Genomic DNA, 11887 nt, shown 5'->3' on the forward strand with positions numbered 1-11887 from the left:
CATTTCTTTTCTAGAACTTGGCAACGGTCCACCACCACCAGCAGTAAGAGCTGCTTTGCTCTCATTGTGTGCACAATATGGTGACTCTACTAGTACAGAACCAATGGCTCAAGATGTCCGACATGTCTGCCAAGTCTTAAAAGAAGTAGCTGACGGGAGAGCTGGTAATATAATTTAACATGCCTGGTGATCCCATTTCTGCTTACCCTTGTTTTGCTACCACCATGTGATAGGCAAAACATACGCTTATGATTTTTATTTTCAATTTGAATAGTGTTGTATGTCAGTCAGGACGTATGTTTATTTAGTATTTTCAATCTAGATGGTACCTCAACCTACTCGGTACAGTCCTGTTCACAGTATTTGACCCTATACAGATATGCATATTGGCTTTAAATTCGCACGGGGTCTGTTTCCCCGAACAAAACATGTCTATAGGCCGAAATGGGTTCATGATGCTCGATACACTTGAACTTTTTATGGAGGTTTTGATTTTACTTAAAATAGTGCTACTCTACTTTTAATTAAATGGTGTTTTTTATTTATTGTAGAACGGGCACCACTTAGAAACTATGAAGACAAATAATGTCCACATTTATGGAAATAAACATTTTCAAAGATTTAACTTTAATCTCAAACCTGAACGGGTTTCGTGGGTGACCGCTTGAAACCTCGTATAACGATATGACCCGAAATTACTTTTCGAGAAAAACGCAAAAAGTCTATTTGTACGCGTATTTTAAAATCTTTTTATTTTTTTTACCGCACCGCTATACGTGGTTTTCATTCTTGGAAAATATAAACCGCTAACAAGATCGGTACCAAAAGTCAAAATGACCAATTATATGGCATATACGAGGTTTCAAGCGGTCACCCACGATATTTGGACATGAGAACAATGTTCTTTAGATGTCTGTTAACCTAATACAATTTCTTGTTGAAGATCCAATTATCAGGTCGGGTTCTTGGTCCTGTTCGCCTTGTCATTTTTATACGCCCACATGGAAATATGGAGTATATTGCTGTCGCCCCCGTCAGTCCGTCCGTTCACATTTCTTGTAGGTCCGATAGAGGCTAGTTTTTATCGATCTTGTTGAAACTTCGTTTAAATAATTACTCGTCCAGTTCGAATCAGATGAAGGTTTCAGAGTTATTGCCCTTGACTTAGTAAAAACCATCAAATTCGGCTTGCGGGCATAATTGAGACTGCAGATTTTATCTGATCTTGATGAAACTTGGTTTGCATGTATATTGATGAGATCTCAGTCCAGTTTGAAATTGGTTATGATTAAACGGTTTTAGGAATTTAAGGTAGTAATATTGCGGTTAAGCACAGGCACAGGCATGTAGGCGTAACCTCTATTGATAGAGCAATGTTTGTGAATTTAGTTTAAAAGAGTGATATAGAATATTTGAAATGCAAATCCATTATCTTCCGAATCTGAAATTTATATATAGAAGAATACTGGTTCCAACAGGAACATTAATAACCATGGAAATCATGATAAACATTTTCACTGGTGAAACTGAGGAATTGTCCTATATTAAATGAAAAGGAAAATGCGTATTTCATATAAAAAATATATATAATTTATTAAGTGAAAATAGTATACATGTATGATATTTTTGCGAGGAAACTCTTCAATTGCAAGTTATCATAAATAAGAAATATTAATTAAAGGAAATGTACTAAACCTATGAAAGGGGATGGGGGGTAATCTACCACGGACTAAGATATCATTTAGATTTTTATTACGGGTATAGGCGATAACTAAATCAATGTAAAGACTGTTGGAAATTTTTCCTGCAATTCTTTGTAAAGACGGATAATTATTCGGGGAACTTGACCAGCTGTGTTGTTGTATTGAATAACAAAAGGTATAATTTGGAAATCAACTTGGATGTTCATTCCTAAAGGATGCATGGTTTGTAATTTGTTTATCCAATAATTTTCGCGAATGAGTCGAATTTTCTTTGTATCAATGCCAGGTTGTTCGTATATCTGTTCAATGGGAATAATTTTCAGGTTAATTGGTGATCGGGTTGATTGAAGTGTTTTGAAACGGTTTTATTAATTTGTTTTAAGTTGATGTCAGACTTATGATGGTTGAAACGGACCCTTAACGAATTTTTTGTCTCCCCAACGTATTGTTCGTCACATTTTGTGCAAGAAATGAGATAAATTGCTATGGCGCAAGACCTGATATTCTCTTAAGTTTATAATATGCAACATTTCAAAGAAATTACCAGAGCACTAAATTCACATCATTAAACAGAACACTCCAAGTACTGGTAAACCTCATAATGTAATACAATACAATGGGTTCAGGAACAATATTATACAATAAAATATACACAATAGCATACAATTATATACTTAGTTCTTAAAGATTCAATTCAACATTATAAAAAAAATAAATATGATATAATTTATATATATATACACAGAAAACAGAACTTGTTATATAATTTAAAATTATACACAATATATATATATATATATATGGGTTGATTTTAGTCTTGAAAATATGTAATTAGTCGCAGAAGTACTAGAAATGTGAAAAACAAAACCGCATAATTACTTCACAAATATCTCAAACTAGGAATTTTACTCACTATTTCCATATATTTCTTTTCTATATATCAAAGATTATCTTAAAATGATGACTCTTCACTTTAACATTCCAACATGAATAATTCTGGACACACCTGAATTTGAAGACTCATATTTCGACGGTGAGCTGTGCACACTGTCACAAAAAATATCTGAGACTACTGAAAAAGATGGCGCATCTGTCCCTTTAAATTACATGGTTCTTTTGCGGTTTGGATCGTGAGTGTTTGATTTGTTAATGTGTTACTTCATAATAAATGTTATTTTTACTTCCATTCAAGATGACTATTCGAAATTACCGGGGTGTGTCCAGATAGATGATCAACCGTTTTAGTTCGTTTGAGTCTTTTATTGTCCTTTTTCACTTGAGAAACACAACAGTATTCGCGTTTCCGGTAGAATTAGCAACAAGGAAATTAGTTGAATAAATTTCACATTGATAATATGTTGGCATCGATTGAACACTGAAAATAATACAGTTAGGTAATACATAGCACTTCATAGCACATTGACTGTGGTTTTCAACTTGTTGTGTAGCAATTGGTAACCCACCAACTTCAGTACCTTCCAACCTGACAAAGTATGATAAAAACTCAGGGCTGCCAAACACTCGCACCTAAAATGAAATAATAACTTAAAATCTTTACTTGTGTGAAGTAAACTCAAAACAGATGAGCAGGTTTTTCAAAATATACGTCGGAAGGTTTACGTTGTTAAAGTGAAATCAATTATTGTGGCATTTGTCGCCAATAAAATACTAATTTATGCCATTCTGCGTCTGTGCTTGTCACGCAGGTGATTCATTTGCGGAGTCGACCAACAAATAGTGTTTATTTGGCACAAAGTTATAACGATTAAAATCAGTAACAATATGGGAGTCAAATATATTGCATTTAAACTACCGGGCAAAAGAAAGTTTTCACTTTAAAATTAAAAGAAACTGGTACCGGTTTGAACCCTTGCAGAAAACATTCACCCAAATGTAACATGACCTCAAACACAGCGCAGATTTTCGAACGCAGCATTCAACATCCTGCATTGTTAAAATTGTTTGAGACATTGGTCCAAATGCACGTGCATGATTGTGGTAAAAATACCGACGTTGGAGAGGCAAACATTCAGTAAGCAAACAAACACCAAGAATATGTCTAGACTTACACAAGTACATCGAGTCGAAGCGATCGGTAAGGCCAATATGGGGGCTACTCAACGTCAGATACATAGCAAGAACATCCAACTGCTCCCAGACCATCATCAGCAAATTGATAATCCATTACCAACAGACAGGACAGACTGGCAAAGATTGGGAAGACCAAGAGTGACACCGGCTGAGGATCGCTACATCCGGCATATTCGTCTACGAAACTGATGGGTGATGACGACGGCAATAGCACTAGGTAGACGAGCAGTCCTTCGACGGTTTCGTACAGCTGGTTTACCGATCTTTCCGTGGAATGCCCCTGACCCGTCTACACCATCAACCCAAACTGCAATAGACACGAACTGTACGTCGGTGACAGCAACGTGACTGGGCGAGAGTGTTTCACAGATGAAAGTCGGTTCAGACTTAGTTTTTTTCGTCGAAGGGGGAAGCGATTAGCGCCAAACTACATTAGAGAAGTCACCCGTATGGAGGGGTCATGGTATGGGGTGGCATTTGTGCCCAGATCACAACACGACCGGTTATCATCCGAGGAAACCTGAATGCTCAGCGATACAGGGATGGAGTGTTGAGAACTGTTGTGGTACCTTATTTTCAACATCAGCCAAGAGAATTGACTCTTCAACACGACAATTCATGGCCCCACTACGCCCGAATTGTTCCAGACTACCTGAACTACAATAACGCCAAGGTATTGCCCTGGCCACCATGTTCTCCAGACATGAACGCCCTTGATCACCTTGATGTCAGCTGAGAATGTGAATGTAACCGACAGGAACTTGAATAGACTCTACTGACGTTATGGAACACAATCACTGCTGACGTTATAGGCCGGAAAATTATTTATATTTATAAATACATCATAATAAATCTCCCATAGCCCTTCGTTTTTTGTTATTTGGGGAAGTAAAGTCGGTGAAAACTTTCTTTTGAACGATGGCTCAGTGCTTTAGGCGAATGCTTGCATATCCAGTTTATTGCTGGTCAGTAATTAAGGTCTGGGAATATACCAAGGCCTTGTCTCTATAGACTAGTCTATGGACAGGTGGAGCCTTGCACCTTCGGATCAATACATCTGTTTTATTCAACTTATTTACAATTCGAATTTCAGATACCTCACACACATATATCATCTTTTTTTCCCCTGGTTTTCCATTCACTGTAATTCTAACATAACGACCATTGATGGCTTCCGTACATGTAAACATTTCTGTAGTAGCTGGTGTAGCATGGTGCTCCTGATAGTAACAAAGAACAGCTTTATCTAAAGTTTCGCCATTTCCATAAATCTCAATTGAAAATTTGTGAAGCAATCGCGGATTTTGTTGTGCTACAATGATAAAGATAAAAAGATAAAAGCTACGGTAATAAACTGCCTCTGACAGCTGTGTTTTCAATGAAAACATTTGGCAGAACGGAAACCATCAACATTATAAATTAATCAACAGTTGAAATACGCTTTTTTAGAGTTTTAGGCTTCGATAGATATTTTCTTTAGAATTTGTCGTTTGTATGGAAAATACACACCAAAATCTGAAGAAATTTGTCTCATACTAATTTAGCGGCCATAACTTGTTATAATATGGTCTCCGTGAACGTTTCAATTTCGATATGTTTTTAGGTTGTTGTTGGAAAAATTTGTTGTACGAATTTTAACGCCAAATTGTACAAAAATATGTCTCTTGTTCTATCTGAAGGTTTCAACTAAAAATATTGAGCCAAAACCAGCTCAAACTGCACATTAAAGAATGAGTATGCTCCGTTTTTTAATCACCCCTTTAAAAACTAATGCAGTGTAAACAATGAAGTACATAGCATATTTTAGAAATGTTTTCTTGTAAAACTACAATTTTTTTTCCGATAAAAATTGTTCATACTGTCCTTTAAGTGATGATTAGTATTTTCTTCTGACCGAATACGTCACGAATTCTTTCTCCAAGAGTGTTTACAGGCAAGAAACAAACGATTTTAAAAGAACAAGGACAGTAGCCTAAAATAAAAATCCTCGATACGGTTCTTCCGTATCTTTATGAACAGATATACCATAGTTTCATTAAAATCCTTCAATAATTCATCTTCATTTACGAGATAAAAAATATAACGTTTCAAAGAACAAGAGTAAATTTTTAATTGTGTCACCCTTGTCTGCCCGTCCTTCCACACTTTTCTCGTGAACATTCTAGGCACATTTCTTGACGTTTTTTCACAGAAATTTGGTGAAATAGTTATTAACCATGCATAAATCCTATCGAAAAACAGAAAAATATTAAATCTGACTTAATGTCCTTGTTCTTGAATACAAGTTCCATTTTTAGTTCCAGAAGAGGATTTTGACGAGACCTGGTGAATTTTATCATTATCAACCAAGCATCAAGCTTACCAAAAATTAATAAAATCGAAAAATGTTTTAACGGAGATGTTACCATTTTTCTTCGACACGCGTTAAATTTTTAGCAAGGTAACAAAAATATTAAAAATATATTATAAAGATAAATATTGAAAACATGAGTTAATAATCCTGCATCATACACCGCATCTCGCCCGCTCGCACCTCGCTAGCAATCGAGGTCATTGATTTAACCATTAGTTATTCAAAGCGTTCTCTCTTATTTCTATGAGAAATATGTTTTTTTCTGAAAGAACGGAAACCGCCTCAACGACCTTATTCATAATCAAAGGACACATATGGATAATTGTCAAATCATTAAAAAAAAGGTAAAAAAATTGATATTGAATAAGCCTGCGATGATGGAAAACAAATTTATTTGGAATATAGGTAGTTGATAGCACTAAAGGACAATACAAGACATGTAAATTCCGAAACAAGATTCTTCCACCTGCACTGCTTTACAAATTGCATCAAATTTAATCAAAAATGAAACAAACAATATAAGTGATAATTTGCCGAGAAAAACACAGAAGTAACAGATAGTTATTGGAAAGTAAGAGTTTTCTTACGGAAGTCTGGATGTGAGATGGCAATTCCTTTAATGTAATATTCCTGCTGTAGATCCACCTCCCACCACGGTTTTGATTCATGTCCATTAAAACCAATAGTATGGCTACAACTTAACCCATATCGATCTAATCCATCTATTCCATCTACCGATCTTGAGGCAACACAATTCTCGTATATACTACTTTGAGAAGCTGGTTTGTTGAGTGCTAAATTCCATAATGCGCCACCTGAAATGTTAAATTTCGGGGAAGGGGGGATTTGATTCTGCTAAATGTACAAGCCTAGGGTAGAACAAAAATAAGTTAAGAGTTAAAATCTAACTAATTACAATTATTGTTCATCGTGGAACAGGTCTTATTCGCAATTCGGATATGTGGACGTATTTTGCCGTCACTCGACCTGCCCTTTCACATTTTTTCTAAAAACTACAGAGGCTTCATTTTTATGCAGTCTTGATGAAACTTGCTATGCATGTATATATTGATGAAATCTCAGTCAACTTCCAATATGGTTAATATGAGGTCAACGGATTTGAAGTTATTTAGGTTTTTTATCACGACAGAAACTCGGTTTGTATCTGAACTTGATGAAACCTGGCGTGCAAATGTATATTAATGAGATCTTGGTCAAGATTGTTAATGACAACATTTGGATTTGTAAGTAATTGCCCTTGACAATTTTGATATGTAAAATGATAGAAGGCAACAATAATTCAATTTTGATGAAACTTGGTATGTCTACATATATTGATGATATCTCAGTCAAGTTTGAAATTGACAATATTTTGTTTTAATTATATTGTCCTTGACATATTCAAAGATCACTGAGACTACAGTTATATGTCTTTGTGAATATGTTGGTAAATTTAAATAAATGTGTATGTTGTTGAGAGATTGTTCATGATTGAATTTGAGGATCATTTGTTTTTTTAGGTTCTGTTTTGACTTATAAAACATTTCTAAAAATTCAAGATGCGTGACCAGTGCGACTTTGATAATTTGATTATTTTGGATATTGCTATTACTTTAAAACGATTTTGTGCATTGATGAGTTGATTAATACATTCAAAGTACAAATGCATAATGAAGATATTAATTGTGAGAAAATTTGTATTATTAATTCCTAGTCAATAGGGACTATATTATCAGTTCTGACAGCTGCCAGTCGGAATATGTTACCTTGTTTGGAAAGCTATCTCTTGATTTTGATGCCAATAGAGTTGAGGACCTGGTGAACGAACATAGTCGATAACCTTGATGCCATGTTATGCAAGCTTGAATTAATTTACTTTATTTGACGAGAATTCACAAAATGTCAATGGGGAATACTCTATGCATGTAAAATTGAGTGGATGACTCTGTCGCATTCATGAGGGTCTATTGCATAGGTCGAAATAATATCGTATTTTTTGTGACCCCTGTCAGTGATGCAGATGACGAAAGGGCTGATATGGAAAACGCCTCTTGTCTTCAATTAACCGAGCCATTGTGCTAAATAGAGGCTATGAAAAAAAATGTAGGCTATTGCCACTGACCTGGCGCAAATTTACCTCATTGCAAACAGCATGGCGTCACCTGTCTCCATTGGCCCAATCAAATGCACACTTTCACTATTAAATTTATATCAATATTTATTTGATATTATTAAACTTGAATAACATATTATGGATTTCAGCTCATAACCTTCTTACATTTCAAACTATCATATCATAGCAGTGCTGATTGACCAATATAGCCATCAAGAAAATATGACAAAATAGTAAATAAAATCAGACTTACTGCATATATCAAATAATAAATAATACAGATACCACGTCCACCAGTATAACATCACGTCTCTGCAGTTGTAATGAAACTATATTCAGTGTCTTACAATTTGCCTGGTGTAAATTGACTGATACTTTTCTCGGTTTTTGATTTTGTCAGTAAGATATCACTTTGATTATTGATTAACTGATGGGACTCATTTATTGGTTTAGTTCTACTAGGTTGATAACAAATTCCAGAGGATGAAGATACTAAATTTAAAATAAAAACTTTTTGAATAATTTTTTAGACAAAGCTAGACAAAGCTAGACTTTTCAAATATATATGAGCTTTAAGTCCCCCCTTTGGAATTAAACTACGAACATATTTCAAATATTTTACATATCATAAATTTATTGTTATTGTTTTATTATTATGGTATCTATGGTCTTTTTTAACTTCACGCTAAAATGTGGTACTTATAAGTCTTGATCATGACTGAAACAAATAGTGGTCTACCATTTAAGCTTCTGCTGGAAGTGGACTTAAAGTCATCACTAACACTGAAACAAAAAGCTATCTCACTCAGTAGTGTAAGTCGAAAGATCTCAAACTAATTTTTCAGGGAATTTCTGAAATTCCAATCTATTTATCATTATGTCCTCCTGAGGTCATTATTCTGTCAATAATCATAAGCTTTACCATTATTTGAATTTGATATCGTCATATTTTGAATTATGGCAGTTGGTGGGAATATATTTGAGGCCTTTGACAAAGACTGGTAAAAGAGATTTGAGCTAAGGTTGATGATTAATTTGGCTAGGTACTTTTTTTTTGTTTGGATGGCTGTAGGGGGTTTGGAATTCGTTTTTCTTCGTACTTTAGTGGGGGTAATTAAATAATATTAAACACAAATCATTTTTTATTAATCACTGACTAATGGTGCAAATACCGTGCCATGAATGAACGAGAATGCCACAAAAAAGCCACTTTTCTACATTTTGTGCACGCCTATCTACTACTTAAAGCAAGGTGTTTCATATGCAATCCTGTATTAATATAATGTCAAATTTCACGTTTGAGCAGTAACATTATGTATATAAATTTGCCTTTTTTGTATTACAAACAGAATCTAAGAGGCCCGCTCAATAACCCAAAGATTCTATCTTAACATTAGTCGATACCTTTTGTTTTTCTAATCCGGTCTTCTAGTGTAAGTGATGCAGATTGAAGGACATGCATGAGGAAAGCGTCTATCGTTCGAAAAGGACAGTAGCCCGAGGACTGTAGTACACATAATAGATCCATTTACAGACTGGAAAGCACATTGTATTGTGTCGCACAAATCAGATACAGGAATGTGGACATTTAGCTCCATTTGCATTTGCCAAGGAATACATTTATCATATAATAAGATAGCTTGACAGGCACGATAATATACGCCAACTGGCAGCTATGATTTCAAATGAACTATTTGGCAGTACAGTAACAATCACCAGTATAAAATAGTCAACCTTCAGTCATACACTTCTTTTGAACTTTTAGGGGAGATACCAAACGGCCTGTAAAGAAGTTATGATAGTGCTCTGCAACATATCACGCTCATGAACGACAGACATTTTTAACAGAGCTATGGCAATACTGTCACGTTATACTGGTAATTTTTCATATTAGAAGCTGGTCGTTCAGGACTAAACATGTTTAGAAACAAATTCAATGAAAACAAACCACCCATAAGATATGTATTCAAACTGAATGGTCTCTTCTAGACTGTTAAAAGCTCAAAATTACAGAAAAAATTTAAAGAATTGATATCAAATATTTTTAGATCATCCATTGGTGATAATTTAATCCAAATTAGATTACTGTAACAGTATCCTTTTCGGCCTACCCAACTATAAACTTAAGAAACTACAGTATATTCAGAATTCAGCTGCTCGACTAGTCAGGGATGGAAGTTGCATCGTCACGACAACGAGACGCCACTCCTACGTGAGCTGCATTGGCTCCCAGTGGAACAGCGGATTCTGTACAAAAATTATCGTAAATTAATAATATAAAGATAGCTTGCCAGGCAAGGTAATATACGCCCACTGGCAGCTTTGAATTTGAACATAAATATTTAGCAGTACAGTAACAATCACCAGTATGAAATATTCAACCTTCAGTCATACACTTCTTTTGAACTCTTTAGGGCGATACTGAATAATATTGAGTTTGAGTTATATCCCTAGTTCTTGGAAACGTGTTCAATCTTTAGCTCGTGAAAACTCTAGAAACAAATATTCAATCTTCAGCGCGGTAATGAATAATAAAACCAATTTTTGTCAAAATTCGGCAAGAATCATGCCTTCTAGAGTTTTTATGAGCTACAAATTGAATGAGTTTTCAAGATCAAGGGCAATAATTCAGACTAAATATTTTTTCGATTTTTCTCATTTTCAATAGGCTTTATCCATGGGTGGTAACAAACACTCAAGCTAAATTTCGTTAAAATCCGGCAAGAATTGTGCCTTCTAGAGTGTTTACAAGCTAAAAATTGAACGCGTTTTCAAGAATAAGGGCAATAACTCAAACTCAATATTTTTAGATTCTTCTGATTTTCAATTTCATCCTTGGGTGATAACCAACACTCAAGCCAAATTTCGTTAAAATCCGTCAAGAATTTTCCCTTCGAGAGTGTTTACAAGCTAATATTTGAACGCGTTTTCAAGAACAAGGGCAATAACTCATACTAAATATTTTTCAATTTTTTTGCTTTTCAATACGGTTTATCCATGGGTGATAACCATCACTCATGCCAGGTTTCGTCAAAATCCGTCGAGAATTGTGCCTTCTAGAGTGTTTTCAAGCTAAAATTGAACGCGTTTCCAAGAACAAGGGCAATAACTCATACTAAATATATTTCAATTTTTCTGATTTTCGTTAGGGTTTATCCTTGGGCGATAAAGAGCACTCATACCAAGTTTCATCAAAATCCGTCATGAATTGCACCTTCTAGAGTGTTTATGAGCGTTTCAAGAACAAGGGCAATAACTCATAGTAAATAGTTTTCGATTCGTCTGATTTTCAATAGGGTTCATCCTTGGGTGATAACAAACAACCATACCAAGTTTCGTCGAAATCAGTCAAGAATTGTGCCTTGTAGAATGTTTACGAGTAATTGTGGGCGGACGGACGGACCGACGGAAAGAGGTGACGGAAATATACGCCCCCCATTCCATGTGGGCGTATAATTAATCCGTCATGTCGAGTCGGCCCCAAGCTACTTTTCTGAGTTGATTACAATTCACATTTCTCCTTCAAAGCTCATGGAAAGAAAACCAGCAAACGGTATGGAGACAGAGCTTTTGAGGTAAATGCACCTACACCGTGGAGCCCATACGACTTTTTTTAAAGAGCAATTG

General features: G+C 35.1%; 1 protein-coding gene across 1 annotated transcript; it reads right to left on the minus strand.

Moving 5' to 3' along the window:
• Positions 1-2975: 2975 nt before the first annotated feature.
• On the minus strand, positions 2976-8565 carry LOTGIDRAFT_159945 (hypothetical protein; the record flags this gene model as incomplete). The annotated part of the gene is made up of 4 exons (XM_009054634.1): positions 2976-3230; positions 4892-5106; positions 6735-6962; positions 8514-8565. The coding sequence occupies 4 exons, from the start codon at positions 8563-8565 to the stop codon at positions 2976-2978; spliced, it is 750 nt and encodes a 249-aa protein (XP_009052882.1).
• Between the last annotated feature and the right edge of the window lie 3322 nt (positions 8566-11887).

Source organism: Lottia gigantea, assembly GCF_000327385.1.
Source record: "Lottia gigantea unplaced genomic scaffold LOTGIsca_22, whole genome shotgun sequence".
NCBI lineage: Eukaryota > Metazoa > Mollusca > Gastropoda > Lottiidae > Lottia > Lottia gigantea.